Source organism: Pseudonaja textilis, chromosome 3, assembly GCF_049901715.1.
Source record: "Pseudonaja textilis isolate UNSWEBS1 chromosome 3, rPseTex1.2, whole genome shotgun sequence".
NCBI classification, from domain to species: Eukaryota; Metazoa; Chordata; class Lepidosauria; order Squamata; family Elapidae; genus Pseudonaja; species Pseudonaja textilis.
Genome location: NC_141992.1, coordinates 5,983,825 through 6,002,313, shown reverse-complemented (window position 1 = coordinate 6,002,313; position 18,489 = coordinate 5,983,825). Strand labels below are relative to the sequence as shown.

Below are 18,489 nucleotides of genomic sequence, written 5' to 3'. Positions count from 1 at the left end.
TTTACCTATTTTTGTGACTTTGTTTCTTTTGTGACATGCCCTGGATCACCACATGTAGGTTCTCTCCAGTGTGAAACTGGGATATGGCTTAATTCCCTAACCGGATGAAATGGGCTGGTGGTGAAATCCAGCTACCGAGTTTCATCGCAGTGTCTGCTACTCTGCAACCTCCCCCCCTTACATCACCACCAACATCACAACTCCACCAATTTTATTCCTGCTCCCACGGCAGGCGGGTGGGGGGTGGGGGGAGAGTAAGGGAGCCTTGAAATCTCTCTGCTATAAATAGCATCAGAAGCGTTACATCGCTGACAGTCCGGGACTGCGATCCAGCAGAGGAAAAAAAGAAGGTGAGTTCAAACCCACCTTGGGAAAAGCCCCCATTTGGGTTGGGGGGTCTTTGAGGGAAACAACTGGTCCCAAAGAAAGCATCTCACTAAACGGCAAGTGCAGGAAAATAGGGGATGCTTGCAATTTAAGGGATGGAAAGGAGAGATGATAGAAAATGGAGGAGGAGGAGGAGGAAGATGGCTTTATAAATGATAAGTGGACTCACGGGCAAAGGGACAGGTGAGGCCGGAAAAGAGAAGGAATTCTTTGCCCACCTGGGCAAGGGAGAACGTCGAGCGAGAGGATGGTGAAGAGAAGAAGCGTGTGGTTGTGTGTTCACACACCAGACTTAGCTAGGTTCTTGAACTCATCCTTTTTGAGAGATTGGGGCAGACCTTCATTAAATGGTAGGCTGGTGGCTATTTAGCAGTTTACTTGGGGTTACCAAATACGTTGGAAGGAAAGATCAGAGAGGAGTAGCCAGCTTTCTGTTACGTTTGGTAAGCTGCTATCCCATCCCAGCGAGTTCTGTTCCGATGTAGAGAGGCTAGTGGAAGAAAACCCTTTCAGAGGATTAATGAATGTGTGGAAATGTCAGATTCAGGTCTAATCGGGGCTTAAAGGCTGTGAATTTTGAACAGAGGGAGGAAGGGAAGGAAGAAGAAAGGAAAGGGGAGGGAGGGAGGGAGGGAGGGAGGGAGGGAGGGAGGAAAGAAGAAAGATGAGAGAAAGAAATGGTAGGAAGGAAGGAAGAGGGAGGGAGGAAGATGAGAGAAAGGAATGAAAGATAGGAAGGGAGGGATGGAGGAGGAAGGAAGGAAGGAAGATGAGAGAAAGGAATGAAAGACAGGAAGGGAGGGACAGAGGAGGGAAGAAGGAAGGAAGATGAGAGAAAGGAATGAAAGATAGGAAGGGAGGGATGGAGGAGGAAGGAAGGAAGATGAGAGAAAGGAATGAAAGACAGGAAGGGAGGAACAGAGGAGGGAGGAAGGAAGGAAGATGAGAGAAAGGAATGAAAGATAGGAAGGGAGGGATGAAGAAGGAAGGAAAGAAAGAAAGAAAGATAATTAGGGAAGGAAGGAGGAAGTTTGATAGGAAGGAAGGAAGGAAGGAAGGAAGGAAGGAAGGAAGGAAGGAAGGAAGGAAGGAAGGAAGGAAGGAAGGACAGGAGGATTATCTATCCTTGTGGAGTCAACCTGTTTAATCAGCTCTCAAAAGATAAGAGTTTTTACCATATTCAAAAGTTAAAGGAGCATTTAAATAACCATATATGGAGTTTACCCCTTGTATTTTGAGACCTGCAATGAGCAATGTTCTTATCTGAATTATTAGCTTGATGTCAAATCCTCCTTAAATGCTGTTCCTGCTGTTAGATGCTTTGAAGCCTCTGGACCCAAACAGAAGCCTTTGGAAACCGAGGCATTTCTCAGAGTAATTTCTGGATTCTGTCCTAGGGTTTGGCCATGGCCTTCAAGATTTCTGCTGGGCTTCTCGTCCTTCTGCTGTTTCTCCCAGGGACATCCTGCCTCCCACTGGCCCAGTTGCTACCAATCAATGATGTGGTTTGGGAGCCAGCGTGGCTGAACCCCTCGACCTGGAGAGATCCATCTTTGGGACCTCTGCCCAGCTCCGGAGCGGGGATCTTCCCGGCATCAAGCTCTCCCAGATCCTGCCCAGGCACAGGTGACCGATCCCAGCCACGGAGACCTGCAAGATCAGCCTTCTCCAACCAGAGACGAGACAGCCGCCCTAATTCCTTAGACTTAACTTTCCACCTTCTCCGAGAGTTCCTGAAAATGGCTCGAGAAGAAAAAATGTCCCAGCAGGCACGGAATAATAAAATACTTCTGCATAATTTAGGCAAATGAGGATTGGGAGGGAAGGGCGGGGCAGGGGGAGGTATCAGTTATCCGATAGTCCAATGGATCGTTCATTTGATAAATGTGCATTTTGTAGAGAGTGGTGTGTCGTTTTGCAGATAGGTTAGTCCTCAGTCAACGATCACAGTAGGGACTGACATTTCCATCGTTGAGCGAAGCCGTTGTTTTGGGTTTATTTGGGGTTTTTTTGAATTTTATTTTTATTTTTAAAGCAAAAACAACAAATAAAAACCATCTTTCAGTTATACAGTGTGTCGTCTGGTACATCTATCCTGTGCACATAATAATATTTCTCACTGAGTTTACATCCTTCCTAAAAGACAGGAAGCAGCAGGTGAAGGTAGGCAGAATCACACCTGATACCTGTACAATTAGCACAGGGCCCTCCCCAAGGCTGTGTGCTTTCTCCACTTCTCCCTATATACCAATGACTGCATCTCAAAGGATCCATCCGTTAAAATACTGAAGTTTGCAGAGGACACAACAGTGCTTGGTCTCATTCGAGACAACGATGAATCCGCATACAGACAGGAGGTTGTACAACTTGCCTCGTGGTGTAACCGGAACAATCTGGAACTGAACACACTCAAAACCGTAGAAATGGTGGGTAGACTTGAGAAGAAACCCTCCCATACTACCACCTCTTAGAATACTAGTATTGTAAGATACAGTAGAGACCTTCAAATTCAAGTTGTTCAGAGAAGCGTGCAGTCATGAACCAAACCAGCTTCTCTTATTGATAGTGCTTGTTGAAGGTTGAAAAACGGACTCTGCAAATCTTCGACGATGTACGCCAATTGCCAAACAGCTGAACGTTGGCCACAACGTGGCCACAAGGATGCTGTGATGGCTGCTAAGGGGGTGGATGGGTTTTGAGTCACTTTTGTCAGCGCTGGTTGTAAGTTCGAAGGGTCCCTAAATGAACAGTTGTAAGTCAAGGACTAGCGATAAAGGTTAGAATGTCTGGTCTTGCCCTCAGAGCAATGTTTCTCAACTGTGGCAGCTTGACAATGTGGGGACTTCAACTCCCAGAATTCTCCAGCCAGCTCAGGGAGGGAGGGAGGGAGGGAAGGAGGGAGGGAGGAAGGAAGGAAGGAAGGAAGGAAGGAAGGAAGGAAGGAAGGAAGGAAGGAAGGAAGGAAGGAAGGAAGGAAGGAAGAAAGTGTCATGCCCCTGGTGGAGACTGACTGAGCAGTCAGATGCTATCCATCTTAGGGCACACAGGGAAGAGAGGATCAGGGTAAAACGTGGTCTACTTGGGAGGAGAGGATCAGGGTAAAACGTGGTCTACTTGGGAGGAGAGGGCCACGATCCTCTTCATGGGTTGCAGGTGTGAGATTTGCATAAGAGTTTGGACCTGCGTGCTAACAGACGCTGGAGACAAATTAGTGTTTTATTCCTAAAGAAGGTTTTATCTTGGTTGGCGTTCTTCCAACGGACTGTCCCTGGTTATCTTCCTGAAGTTGGCCATTATCTATCCTGGTCTGTCGTGGAACTTTATTCAGTGCGGTTTGTTTTTGGTTTTTGCTTCGTTATCGGCTCTTTGAATGTGAACTGTGTTTCTTGCCTTCCAAATGTTGTTTTGAAAATAGTCTACTCCTCCGCTGTGAACAATTAAACAGTGAAGCCTAGTTGAAGGCATTAAAGGACTTTTAGTTACGTTTTGGGTTTTGTTATATTTCTGATATACTCTGGGTCATCACAGGAAGGATGATAAGAGAAAGGGAAGGGAAAGAAGGGAGGAAGGAAGGAAGAAGGAAGGAAGATGAGAGGAAGGGAAGGGAAGGAAGGGAGGGAGGAAGGAAGGAAGGAAGGAAGGAAGGAAGGAAGGAAGGAAGGAAGGAAGGAAGGAAGGAAGGAACTATCAATATCTAATAATAGTGTTGGAAGGGACCTTGGAGGTCTTCTAGTCCAACCCCCCTGCTCAGGCAGGCAATTCTATTCCATTTCAGACCAATCTCTTCTTAGAAACTTCCAGTGTTGGAGCAATTCACAACTTCTGGAGGCCAGTTGTTCCATTGATTAACTGTCTTCACTATCAGGAAATTTCTCCTTAATTCCAGGTTGCTTCTCTCTTTGATGAGTTTCCATCTGTTGCTTCTTGTCCTGCCTTCAGGGGCTTTAGAGAATAGGTTGACCCCTCTTCTTTGGGGCAGCCCACCCAAATATTGGAAGACTGCTATCCTGTCTCCCCCAGTCCTTTTCTTCCTTAGACTAGCCAGGCCCAGTTCCTGCAACCATTCATCGTATTATTTTAGCCTCTGACAGTCTCCTCATCCTCTTTGTTGCTCTTCTCTGCACTTTTTCTAGAGTCTCAACATCTTTTTTACATCGTGGTGACCAAAACTGGATGCAGGATTCCACTTACCAAGGCCTTATAAAGCAGTACTAACACTTCACCTGATCTTGATTCTATTCTTCTGATTATGCAGCCTAGGGCTGTGTTGCCTTCTTTGGGCAGCTGGCTTATATTTAAATGTGACTTATGACCATTTTTCACACTTACAACCGTTGCAGCATCCTTGTGGTCACCTGATCAAAATTCAGACGCTTAGTAAAGGACTCATATTTATGACGGTTGCAGTGTTCCGGCGGGGCCATCTGATTCCCTTTTGCGACCTCCTGACAAGCAAAGTCCATGAGGAAGCCAGATTCACTTAACAACCGTGTATGCAACTTAATAGCTGCAGCGATTCACTTAACGGATGTGGCCAGAAAGGTCATACAATGGGGCAAAACTCTCTTAACAACAGTCTCACTTAGCAACAGAAATGTTGGGCTCTTTTGTGGTCGTAAGTCCGAGGACTGCCTGCATTGGAAGATCTGTGCTGTCCTCCCTAATCCTTTTCTTGGACAGACTAGACACAATTTCAGTATTGGTGTCAGATGTCATGCTATCATTTGGACAAGAAGCTCACAACACACAGGTTAAAATTTTTGTTATGGTCACTTATTCCAGATGCTTCTAGAAATCCTGAAAATCCAGGGCTTTCTTCTCTCTCTGGTTTCTCTCAAGCATCTGAGTATGGTCCTGAGAATTAAAATGTATATATCTAGGTATATCATATATCTATTTATCTATATCTCTATCTATCTATCTATCTATCTATCTATCTATCTATCTATCTATCTATCTATCTATCTATCTATCTAATATATATCTCTATCTCTATATCTCTCTATCTATCTATCTATCTATCTATCTATCTATCTATCTATCTATCTATCTATCTATCTATCTATCTAATATATATCTCTATCTCCATATCTATCTATCTATCTATCTATCTATCTATCTATCTATCTATCTATATCTATCCATGTCTGCATAATTACCTACCTAATATCTATGTCTATATCTATCTATCTATCTATCTATCTATCTATCTATCTATCTATCTATCTATCTATCTTTATGTCTATATATCTATCCATATCTACCTACCTACCTTCCTACCTACGATCTATCTATCTATCTATCTATCTATCTATCTATCTATCTATCTATCTATCTATCTATCTAATATTTACGTCTATTTCTATATCTATCTATCATCTATCTATCTATCTTTATGTCTATCTATATCTATCCATATCTACCTACCTACCTTCCTACCTACGATCTATCTATCTATCTATCTATCTATCTATCTATCTATCTATCCATCCATCCATCCATCCATCCATCAATCCATCTATCTATCTATCATCTATCTATCTATCTATCTATCATCTATCTATCTATCTATCTATCTATCTAATCTATTTCTATATCTCTATCATCTATCTATTGATCTATCTATCTATCTATCTATCTATCTATCTATCTATCTATCTATCCATCAATATCTATCTATCTATCTATCTATCTATCTATCTATCTATCTATCTATCTATCTATCTAATCTATTTCTATATCTCTATCATCTATCTATTGATCTATCTATCTATCTATCTATCTATCTATCTATCCATCTATCTATAATATCTATGTCTATTTCTATATCTATCTATTGATCTATCTATCTTTATGTCTATATATCTATCCATATCTACCTACCTACCTATCTAATCTCTATGTCTATTTCTATCTATATCTATATCTATCTATCATCTATCTATCTATCTATCTTTATGTCTATCTAACTATATCTATCCATATCTACCTACCTACCTTCCTACCTATCTATCTATCTATCTATCTATCTATCTATCTATCTATCTATCTATCCATCCATCCATCCATCCATCCATCCATCTATCTATCTATCTATCTATCTATCTATCTATCTATCTATCTATCTATCTATCTATCTATCTATCTATCTATCTATCTCTATCATCTATCTATCTATTCATCTATCTATCTATCTATCTATCTATCTATCTATCTATCTATCTATCCATCAATCCATCTATATCTATCTATCTATCTATCTATCTATCTATCTATCTATCTATCTATCTATCTATCTATCTATATCTATCTATCTATCTATCTATCTATCTATCTATCTATCTATCTATCTATCTATCTATCTATCTATAATATCTATGTCTATTTCTATATCTATCTATTGATCTATCTATCTTTATGTCTATATATCTATCCATATCTACCTACCTACCTATCTAATATCTATGTCTATTTCAAGATTATCTCTATTTATCTATCTATCTACCTAAAACTCAGACACAATATTGTATATATATTAAATATATTGTACATATATATATTCTGTTGCAAAAAATGCCCCCACAAGAAGGTTTAGAAATCAGCAACCATTTCTAGAACATAACAAAACAGGATTTTTTTAATCTTGAGAGCACAACATCTCAGCTGTTATCATTCTTGAACGCTGTCCGACATACATCAGCTTTGAGCTCACATGTGTGGGATCACAGCAATATGTGCATTTAGTGTATCATCCGTGATGACTCAGTTGCTTGGGCTGGCGATCGCAAACCAGATTTGCTAAATTGCGTAGGAATTGTTTACTTCTGTCGTATGCATTTCCTCCCAAATGGATTAAAGCCACCGCTTTGTTTAAGAAATGGACACGTAAAGTGTACTCAATAAACTTTATTTTAATCATTGTCTCTCTTCTAAAATTGGGGTTAAGACACAGGCTTGGCCTGACAGCAGCAAAGATCACACAGGAAATTTCTCCCTGATTCAATCCTTCAAACAAATAGAGAAAGAGAGTCCTCAAGAACCACAGTTAGAGCCCAGGATTCAGAGGTGGTGAATTCAGCCAGTTCTGACCGGTTCTGGAGAACCGGTAGTGGAAATTTTGAGTAGTTTGGAGAACTGGCAAATCCCACCTCTGACTGGCCCCGCCCCCACCTATTCTCTGCCTCCCATTGAGTCCCAGCCGATCGGCTGGGTCATCTTTTGTTGCCCTGCACAGGAGAATGGAGCTGGAAAGCAGGTTAGTGGGGTGGGGAGGGAAGGGGGATTTTGCAGTATCCTTCCCCTGCCACGCCCATCAAGCCACGCCCATCAAGCCACGCCCACACAACTGGTAGTAATAAAATTGGCATCCCATCACTGCCAGGATTCATGTTGCTGAGAAATTCGTGAAGTGAGTTTCGCTCCATTTTATGACTTTCCTTGCCGCGTTTCTTAAATGAACCCCTGCAGGGGTTCAATTAGTCACACGGTTGTTAAGTGAACCCCATGGACTTCCCTGGTCAAGAGGTCGCAAAAGGGAATCACCTGACACCCCGGGATGCTGTGACTATCATAAATACGAGTGAGTTGTCAAGCATCTGAAAACGAACTATTGTAAGTTGAGGACTACTTGCACACTTTTTCTATTACCGTGAGCTTCTATTTAAGAAAAAAAAAAATCCCCTGACTTCTAATATTTTCAATTGCAAATGTTCTTGGTAAGCCCTGTTTATCGCTTAAGCACCTTTGATTTGCAAATAGGTCCCAAACCTGTGCATTATGCGTGCAAATAAACCCAAAGGCCCCGAAAGGGGAGCGATCCGACATCAAAAGCATTAGCATAAATTTGAATTTGAATTTATTTACCCCTCTCCCCCTAAGTGATAGACAGGGTTCCAACAGGTGGCACAACTTACAGAAGCCTGGGGTGGTTCTATTGAGGCCAGCGTTTCTCGGTCTTAGCGTGCTGGCTGGGGAATTCTGGGAGTTGAAGTCCGTGTAGCTTAAAAATGAAAAGGTTGAAAAACACTGATTTGGACTAGTCAGTCCAACCCCCTTGTTTAGTTCAAGGACCCAGATTGAAGCATCTCTAAGAGAGAGGGAGGGAGAGGGAGGGAGGGAGGAAGAGAGAGAGAGAAAGGAAGGAGGGGGAGAGAGAGAGAAAGGGAGGGAAGGAGGGGGAAAGAAAAGGGAGTTAGGGAAAGAAAGAGAGAGAGCAGGGAGAGAGGGAGGGGAGAGAGAAAGGGAGAAGGAGAGAGAGAAAAGGGGGGGAAGGAGAGAGAAAGAAAAAGGGAACAAAGGAGAGAGAGAAAGGGAGGGAGGAAGAGAGAGGAAAAGAGAGGGTAGAAGAGAGAGAGAGAAAGTAAGGGAGAAGAGAGAGAAAGGGAGGGAGGAGGAAGAGAGAAAGAGAGGGAAGAAGAGAGAAAAGGTGAGGGAGAAGAGAGAGGAAAAGTGAGGGAGAAGAGAGAGAGAGAGAAAGGGAGGGAGGAAGAGAGAGGGAAAAGAGAGGGTAGAAGAGAGAGAGAAAGTAAGGGAGAAGAGAGAGAAAGGGAGGGAGGGAGGAAGAGAGAAAGAGAGGAAGAAGAGGAAAAGGTGAGGAGAAGAGAGAGAGGAAAAGTGAGGGAGAAGAGAGAGAGAGAGAAAGGGAGGGAGGAAGAGAGGGAAAAGAGAGGGTAGAAGAGAGAGAGAGAAAGTAAGGGAGAAGAGAGAGAAAGGGAGGGAGGAGGAAGAGAGAGAGAGAGGGAAGAGAGAGAGAAAAGGTGAGAGAGAGGAAAAGTGAGGGAGAAGAGAGAGAGAGAAAGGGAGGGAGGAAGAGAGGGAAAAAGAGAGGGTAGAAGAGAGAGAGAGAAAGTAAGGGAGAAGAGAGAGAAAGGGAGGGAGGGAGGAAGAGAGAAAGAGAGGGAAGAAGAGAGAAAAGGTGAGGGAGAAGAGAGAGAGGAAAAGTGAGGGAGAAGAGAGAGAGAGAAAGGGAGGGAGGAAGAGAGAGGGAAAAGAGAGAGGGTAGAAGAGAGAGAGAAAGTAAGGAGAAGAGAGAGAGAAAGGGAGGGAGGGAGGAAGAGAGAAAGAGAGGGAAGAAGAGAAAAGGTGAGGGAGAGAGAGAGAGGAAAGGAGAGGAGAAGAGAGAGAGAGAGGGAGGAAGAGAGAGGAAAAGAGAGGGTAGAAGAGAGAGAGAGAAAGTAAGGGAGAAGAGAGAGAAAGGGAGGGAGGGAGGAAGAGAGAGAGAGAGGAAGAAGAGAGAAAAAGTGGGGAGAAGAGAGAGAGGAAAAGTGAGGGAGAAGAGAGAGGAAAGGGAGGGAGGAAGAGAGGGAAAAGAGAGGGTAGAAGAGAGAGAGAGAAGTAAGGGAGAAGAGAGAGAAAGGGAGGGAGGGAGGAAGAGAGAGAGAGAGAAGAAGAGAGAAAAGTGGGGAGAAGAGAGAGAGGAAAAGTGAGGGAGAAGAGAGAGAGGGAAAGAGAGGAAGGAAGAGAGAGAGAAAGGGAAGGAGGGGAGGAGAGAAAAAAAGGAGGGAAGGAGGGAGGGAGAAAGAAAAAGGGAGTTAGGGAAAGAGACAGGGAGAGAGGGAGAGAGGGAGCGAGAGAGAGAGAAAAGGGAGAGGGAAGGAGAGAGAAAGAAAAAGGGAGAGAAGGAGAGAGAGAAAGGGAGGGAGGAAGAGAGAGGGAAAAGAGAGGGTAGAAGAGAGAAAGTAAGGGAGAAGAGAGAGAGAAAGGGAGGGAGGAGAAGAGAGAAAAGTGGGGGAAGAAGAGAGGAAAAGAGAGGGAGAAGAGAGAGGGAAAGAGAGGGGTAGAGAGAGAGAGAAAGGAAGGAGGGGAGGGAGAAAAAAAGAGAGGGAAGGAGGGAGAGAGAAAGAAAAAGGGAGTTAGGGAAAGAGAGAGGGAGACAGGGAGAGAGAGAGGAGGAGAGAGAGAAAGGGAGAGGGAGGGAGAGAGAGAGAAAAGGGAGAGGGGAGGAGAGAAAAGAAAAAGGGAGTGAAGGAGAGAGAGAAAGGGAGGGAGGAAGAGAGAGGGAAAAAGAGGGTAGAAGAGAGAGAGAGAAAGTAAGGGAGAAGAGAGAGAAAGGAGGGAGGGAGGAAGAGAGAGAGAGAGGGAATGAACGAGAAAAAATGAGGAAGAAGAAAGAGAGGGAAAGGGCGGGAGAGAGAGAGAGGAAAGGGAGGAAGGGAGAGAGAGATAAATGGGGCAAAACTCATTTAACAACTGTCTCGCGTAGCGACATAAATGTTGAGCTCAATTGTGGTCGAGGTCTACCATACGCAAGAACTGTCATTTAGGCAAAGAGGGATGAAACGCTTCTGAGAAAGTTCTGACCAAAAAGATTATAGTCAGAATATTATAATATTCCAATAATATCCAGGGGCTCTTAGGACCAGGGTCTCCCTATAGGGGAAGGAGTGACAGAAACAGGAGGAGGAATTAAAAGAGGCATCAGCTTAGAATCATTATATAGGCATAAACAACTGAAGTCCAGCCCTTCTTGAAGGCCATTGATCCTTATCTAGGACTCACAAGATGCTAATCAGTAGTCTGAGAAGATTCCTGCGTGTAGGCTTTAACAATAAATTAGAACAGGTAGTCCTCAACTTACAACATTCCTTTAGTGACTGTCACTAAATCACCATTTGTGACCTTCCCAGCCAGTGTCCAACAAGCATGATTGATGGAGCAAGCCAGATTCACATCGCCACTGTGTTACTCACTTAAACAACTGCAGGGATTCACTGAACAACTGTGGCAAGGAAGGTCGTAAAACGGGGCAAGATTCATTCAACAGACGTCTCGCTTAGCAGCAGAAATTTTGGGCTCAGCTATGGTCCTACGTTGGGGACTCTCTGTATCTCCTGCAACGGGGCTTCTTGCCTTCCTTCCAAACTCTGCTAGAAATTCAAACGCTTTGCGGAGCAGGAAAAAAAAAGTGTCGACGTCGACCGAGAGGAGTTAGGTAGACCTGGATCTCCCACCAACTTGTCTTAATCATGGAGCCAAAGGGTGGGGTTGAAACAGCTGCTAAGCAGAGGTTCCGTGAAGTCCTCACTCCTCCACCGGTCCGTTGTGGGACTGGAGACAGAAGCCTGGAGGGGAGAAAAACAGAGAAAGGCTGGTAGGATCAAGAACAGCTTCCATACACAAAGATGCAAACAAGAAGGTCTAGACTTAAGTCCACATAGTGTATCAGGTCCAGTAAAAGTCCAGTAGCTACAACTGCATAACACACTAAGGTTCCCAAGAGAAGAGACTAGCTCAGGGTTGAACTGTTGGGCCCTTGGGGGCTCTCGGAGCTCGGTGCAGAGGTGGGATTCTACCGGTCCAGACCGGTTCTATAGAACCGGTTGTTATGATTCTACGCAGTTTGGAGAACCGGTAAATCGTGCAACTGGCTGGCCCCTCCCCGCCCCTCCCCTCCCTTTTGACTCCCTCTTCTTTGGGGCAGCACATGAGACCCTAATGCAGGGGTAGGCAAATATGGCCCTTTTATGAATTATGGACTTCAACTCCCAGAATTCCTGAACAAGCCAGGCTAGCTCAGGAATTTTGGGAGTTGAAGTCCACAAGTCATAAAGGGGCCATAGTTGCCCACCTCTGCCCTAATGCAATCCTAGGTTGCATTAACAGAGGGATACAATCGAGATCAAGTGAGGTACTAATACCACTCTATAAAGCCTTAGTAAGGCCACACCTAGAGTCCTGCATCCAGTTTTGGTCACCACGCTATAAAAACGATGTTGAGACTCTAGAAAAAGTGCAGAGAAGAGAAACCAGGATGATTAGGGGACTGGAGGCTAAAACATACAACGAACGGTTGCAGGAACTGGGCCTGGCTAGTCTAAGGAAGAGGAGGACCAGGGGAGACAGGATAGCAGTGCTCCAATGTTTTGAGGGGCTGCCCCAGAGAGTAGAGGGGGGTGGAGTCAAGCTATTTTCCAAAGCACTGGAAGGCCAAACGAGGAACAATGGATGGAAACTGATCAAGGAGAGATTCAACCTGGAAATAAGGAGAAACTTTCCGACAGTGAGAACAATCAACCCATGGAACAGAAGTTGCCTTTAGAAGTTGTGGGAGCTTCATCACTTGAGACTTTCAAGAAGAGACTGGACAGCCATGTGTCAGAAATGGTGTAGGCTCTCCTGCTTAGGCGGGGGGTTGGACTAGATGACCTACAAGGTCCCTTCCAACTCTGATTATCTGTAATCAGATATTGGAGCCCCGCTATCATGCAGAAGAAGACATATGAATAAACCTACGTCTCCTAAAGTCAGGTTAATTCATGGCTGATGTCCTTAATTACTCATCCGGATGACTCATTGCAACCAGTTCTGCAGAAACCTCCCCAGCTGCTTTGGGACGAGAATGGGAAGGGGTGCACCTCAGGGTATAGTCTTAAAAGTCTAAATGCCAATCATCAAGATATGATCAAAGCTCTGCCTGCCTTTAATGTATGTTGTAGGCTTTCTTTTATAATTCCCTACACCAATAAAAAGCCTTTTAAAATCCCTGCTGTAGCTGTTTTTTTTTAAAAAAAAAACTTTAAGTTTATCTCTATCCCGTCTTATACCAAACTGCATCACGACAACTTTAAACTTTACTAATTTAGTCGTGTTATTTGTTTAAATTCCTGCCACTGTTATTTTAAAAAAATAATTGAAGGTGGCCAACATGTTCAAGTCATGTTCCTCCTTCTAGTTTATCCACAAGAACAACCCTGTAAGGTGGGTTGAACTGAGACAGAAAGACTGGCTCAAAGTCACCCAGCTGGCTTTCATATCTTAAGGCAGGACTAGAACTCACCGCCTCCTGGTGATTGGCTCAAAGTCACCCAGCTGGCTTTCATGCTTAAGGCGGGACTAGAACTCACCGCCTCCTGGTGATTGGCTCAAAGTCACCCAGCGGGCTTTCATGCTTAAGGCGGGACTAGAACTCACTGTCTCCTGGTGACTGGCCCAAAATCACCCAGCTGGCTTTCCTGCCTAAGGTGGAACCCATCCTCTTTTGCTGATTGGCCCAAAGTTAGCCAGCCAGCTTTCATGCTTAAGGTAGGATTAGAACTCGTGCTTTCCCACTTTCTAGCCCTTTCTGTCCTAATCACTAGGAACCAAACTGGCTTTATTTTGATCTATATAAAAAATAATTGCATAAGATTTGTAAGATAAAAGAAATGTGAATTTCTTAAGTTTTCTTCTTCCTCAAAACTAAGTAACTCCTCTTTCCATTGGACCCTCTTTTGTCTGAAAACGTTTGCCTGAAATGGTATAGTCAGGGTTTCCTGCCTAAGCAGAGGGCTGGACTAGAAGACCTCCAAGGTCCCTTCCAACTGTTATTCTGTTATTCTATTCATAGGGTCAAGTGTACATAAAGATCCAACACTGGACGTTTTTAAGAAGAGATTGAAGAGACAAATGGTTGTCCAACATCATCTTAAAAACTTCCAGTGTTGGATCATTCACAATTTCTGGAGGCAGGTTGTTCCGCTGGTTAATTGTTCTAACCGTCAGGAATTTTCAACCTAGAACTGGAAGTTGTTAAGAAGAGATTAGACAACCGTTTGCCTGAAATGGTATAAGCCAGGGTTTCCTGCCTAAGCAGCGGGTTGGACTAGAACAGTGGTGGCTAACCTTTGGGGGCTCTTGTGCTTGCGTGCCAACACCCAGAAGGCAACGTGCACGGCCCCCCACCTGCTGCCCCCTTACCTGCACTGTGCCTCCCAGCTGATTTTTGGCCCTTTGAGGCCTTTTTTTTGGCCTCCCAGAGGCTCAAGGGAAACCTCTGCGGCCTTTGTAGGCCGAAAATTGGGCCCGTTTCATCATTTCCGGTATTTCCAGAAATACAGGAAGTGACTAAACAGGCCTTTTTTTTTTCAGCCTCCAAAGGCTGCAGAGGCTTCCCTCAAACCTCTGGGAGGCTGTAAAAGGCCTCAAGCAGGCCGAAAACCAGCTGGGAGGTGTGCGCATTCACAGTGAGGTAGGTTGGCCTGGGGCTCGCATGCCCACACAAATGGCTCTGCGTGCCACCTGTGGCATGCGTGCCATAGATTCATCATCACGGGACTAGAAAATCTCCAAGATACTTCCAACTCTGTCCTTTTCTTTTCTTTTTATTTTATACACTCTCCTCCAGGCAAGCTTAAGAATAAAATACATTCTTTTATTAGTCCTCAAGTTCTTGGTGGTTCAGAAGTGAGAAAAGGACACTTTTATGTTGATGAGGGGATGTTGCTGTTAGAAATCCTGATGCAAGAAAGGTTAAAAATGCAAGACTGGTAGTCTTTGACTTACAACAGTTCGTTCAGTGACCATTCGAAGTTTTTTTTAAAAAAAAGCACCGAAAAATGTGATTTATGACCATTTTTAACACATATGACCATTGCAGTTTTCCCATTGTCACGTCATCAAAACTCGGGCGCCTGGCAACAGATTCATATTTACGACGTTCGCAGTGTCCTGCGGTCACGTGATCCCCATTTGCGACCTTCTGACAAATAAAGTCAAGGGGGAAGCCAGATTCACTTAATAACCTGTGACTAACTTAACGACTGCAGCGGTTTATTTAACAACCATGGCAAGAAAGGTCATAAAATGGGGGAAAGTTCCCTGAAGAACTGTCTCACTTAACTATTGAAATTTTGGGCTCAACTATGGTCATAAATCAAGCACTACCTGTACTGGAGGTCTATGGTGATTCTCTGTTGTGGTTGGCCGGCAGCAGGTGCGGATGGCTGAGGAGAGTGAGGACTCAGATGAGGGGCCAGGACCATTAGGGAGTGGACTGCTGCCTTCAGAGATTGTGGGGGCTGGCAGCAGTGATGAGGAGGTTCCCGAGGAGCCTGTGCCAAGGATTGCTCACAGGAAAGAGCAGCTGCAGCAGCACGAGCAACTCGGGAGTAAGGCTGCAAGGTAATGGCCCCTCCTTCAAGAAGATAAAAGGCAGATGTGAAGCGAACGTTCTTTGCAGGAAGCAAAGACGTCTTGAAACTCAGCCTCGTGGACATTACAGTATCTTAAGTTGGTATTTGAAGACTCTTACATTGTGAAATATTTCTTATCTGTGATTCTTGGCAGTCTCGTACAGTTTTGGCAAGGTTTGTGCTTATCAAAGTTAATTAGTTTGCAGCAGCCTTTTAACCGGGGATTCATAAGAATCATTAAAAGGTTTCTGTTCCCTTTGGTCATTGTTTGTCTTATTGGAAAAGGGTTTGGGTCAGTACATTCTCAATCATCCAAGTCATGGTTGTCCCAAAGTGCTTTTTCAAAAGGCAACTGGATTTTCTTGGCTTTTTTTTTTCCTTTTGAAAATATTTCGCTTCTCATCCAAGAAACGAAATCCCACTCATGCATCATCCCAAAATCTCCAGCACCGGTAAAGCCTACAAACTTGAAATTTGGCACATCTCTTCCTTTTGGCTTCTAGGTGCTCACTAAGAAAGTATTTTTTGAAACGATCATCAGAGTGTTAGCATTTCCTATATTATTATTATTAACACGCTCTGATGCTAAGGAGTTCTACTCCCCCTCCCCACCTGAAAAAATGAAATCTCTTCCAAATGCAAAACACAAGCAGAGGAGATGAGTTTCAGTTTCACAGCATCAAGCAGCTTTAGGACAGAACAGTTGAGCTAAGCCACGCCCAGGCTCCTTGCTGTCTCCTTCTTGCTCACACAGCAAATACTGTTTCACTTTACAAACAGCCCTCAACTCTCTCACACACTGACAGGACGCTAGCCAGATGAATACCGATGGATGCTGGTAGGCAGAGGCAGAATTTTTTCCCCCTTATTTTCTTTCCCCAAACGCTAAGCCTAACCACATAGTTTCGTAGCGAAGCACTAGGTATCGAGCTAGTAGCTAATTGGTACCAAACCTGGCTGGGGGTTGATGCCATTCCGACTTGTTGTCCTTCGGGTTCTTGTTGGCTTTCTTCGTCCTCTGCTGAGCTCTCCGTGGTGCTGAAGTCTTGCTCCATGCTTTGAGGAGATCCGTTACCTCGGTCACCCTCAGACAGAGGTGAGGGGGAAGTGGATTCGGTCAACTGGAGTCCTCCATCCGGCTGACCCTAAAACATATGCATATCCAGAAGACGACAAAAACAAAAAAAAAGGGAGTGTGAAACTGGATATTCAACAAAATCTTGGATTTGAGAATATTGTGGTGGCTTTGGGCCCGTTTCTATATTTGGATTACCTGGCATAAATCAATCCACGATAGATTTGTTTAAAAATAAATCCACCTTTGGGGGGGAAATGAAAGAGTGTAGAGTTTCTAAGACACTTCTTCACTGGGTGTATAACACACATTGAACTTAAATCCTAGTAAATCACTAGCGCTCGCATAACATGTCTCTCAAAACAGGCTACATCACAGTAAAATCTTGATCTGATGATTAACTCAAGGGAAGAACCATCGGTTGTTGGGTGCAACTCACACTGTTGACCGTGCTTAGCAAAACAGATTTTGGTCCCAATAATGGTTGTGTGTCAAGCAGTACCTGTATCAGGAATTTGAAAAATGTGGCATAAGAATCATTGGGCGCATGAGAATCTAACTAACATACCAACATGAAAGGCCATTCGTGGTTAACCTGATTGCTGAACTAATTATTCTGTGTCCTCGGCTTCTGCTATGAAATCATTTTTCAGGTGTTTGAAGAGCAGTAAACTACCAGAATCACTACCAGAGAGGGGTGACAATATAAATGTGGTAAACTGTTTGTTTGTTTGTTGTATGGATGGATAATTGGAGGAAGGGAGGGATATTTGTTTGGATGGATGGATGGATGGATGGATGGATGGGTGATTGTATGTATAGTTGGTTGGTTGATTGGTTGGTTAATTGGATGGACGGAAGGACGGATGGATGGACAGATGTTTGTTTGTTTGGAGGGAGGGAGGGAGGATGGATGGATGGATGGGTGATTGTATGTATAGTTGGTTGGTTGATTGGTTGGTTGGTTGGTTGGTTGGTTGGTTGGTTAATTGGATGGACGGAAGGATGGATGGATGGACAGATGTTTGTTTGGATGGAGGGAGGGAGGATGGATGGATGGATGGGTGATTGTATGTATAGTTGGTTGATTGGTTGGTTGGTTGGATGGATGGATGGATGGATGGATGGATGGGTGATGGATGGACAGATGTTTGTTTGGATGGAGGGAGGGAGGGAGGATGGATGGATGGATGGATGGGTGATTGTATGTATAGTTGGTTGATTGATTGGTTGGTTGGTTGGTTAATTGGATGGACAGAAGGATGGATGGATGGATGGACAGATGTTTGTTTGTTTGGAGGGAGGGAGGGAGGATGGATGGATGGATGGGTGATTGTATGTATAGTTGGTTGGTTGATTGTTTGGTTGGTTGGTTGATTAATTGGATGGACAGAAGGATGGATGGATGGATGGACAGATGTTTGTTTGTTTGGATGGAGGGAGGGAGGATGGGTGGATGAGTGATTGTATGTATGTATGTTTGTTTGGATGGATGTTTGGATGGATGGATGGATATTTGTTTGGATGGATGGATGGACAGGTGGGTGGGTGTCATGCCCCTAGTGGAGACTGACTGAGCAGTCAGAGGAGGACCCAGGCCCATCCCTTATCCATCCTAAGACATGCAGGGAGGAGAGGATCAGGGTAAAACGTGGTCTACCTGGGAGGAGAAGGCCATGATCCTCTTCATGGGCTGCAGGTGTGAGATCTGCATAAGAGTTTGGACCTGCGTGCTAACAGATGCTGGAGGCAAATTAGTGTTTTATTCCTAAAGAAGGTTTATCGTGGTTGGCGTTCTTCCAACGGACTGTCCCTGGTTATCTTCCTGAAGTTGGCCATTATCTATCCTGGTCTGTCGTGGAACTTTAATCAGTGCGGTTTTGGTTTTTGGTTTTTTTTGCTTCATTATCGGCTTTTTGACGTGAGCTGCGTTTCTTTCCTTTGAAATGTTATTTTGAAAATAGTTTACTCCTCGGCTGTGAACAATTAAACAGTGAAGCCAAGTTGAAGGCATTCAAGGATTTTTATTTACGCTTGGGTTTTTGTGATATTTCTGATATACTCTGGGTCACCACAGGTGGGTGGGTGGGTGGATGTTTGTTTGGATTGGTAGATGCAAAATGGATGGTGTTCTGACCC

The 18,489-nt window shown here is 44.2% G+C and overlaps 1 protein-coding gene and 1 long non-coding RNA gene across 2 annotated transcripts in view; one reads left to right on the top strand and one right to left on the bottom strand.

Annotated features, from left to right (window-relative positions):
• The first annotated feature begins 9,336 nt into the window (after window positions 1–9,336).
• On the top strand, window positions 9,337–9,952 carry LOC148125998 (uncharacterized). Its single transcript, XR_015742667.1, has 3 exons — window positions 9,337–9,384; window positions 9,416–9,468; window positions 9,835–9,952. It is a non-coding gene; the product is annotated as an uncharacterized LOC148125998 (long non-coding RNA).
• Window positions 9,953–10,956: 1,004 nt separating this feature from the next.
• Window positions 10,957–18,489, bottom strand: part of LOC113434518 (tripartite motif-containing protein 54-like) — a 31,102-nt gene continuing 23,569 nt past the window's right edge. The window contains exons 9-10 of the mRNA XM_087928855.1: window positions 16,229–16,420; window positions 10,957–11,447 (exon numbers count right to left, since the gene is read on the bottom strand). Of these exons, the coding sequence (XP_087784981.1) occupies window positions 11,346–11,447; window positions 16,229–16,420 (294 nt within the window). The 3' untranslated portion in view covers window positions 10,957–11,345. The remainder of the gene's footprint in view (window positions 11,448–16,228; window positions 16,421–18,489) is intronic.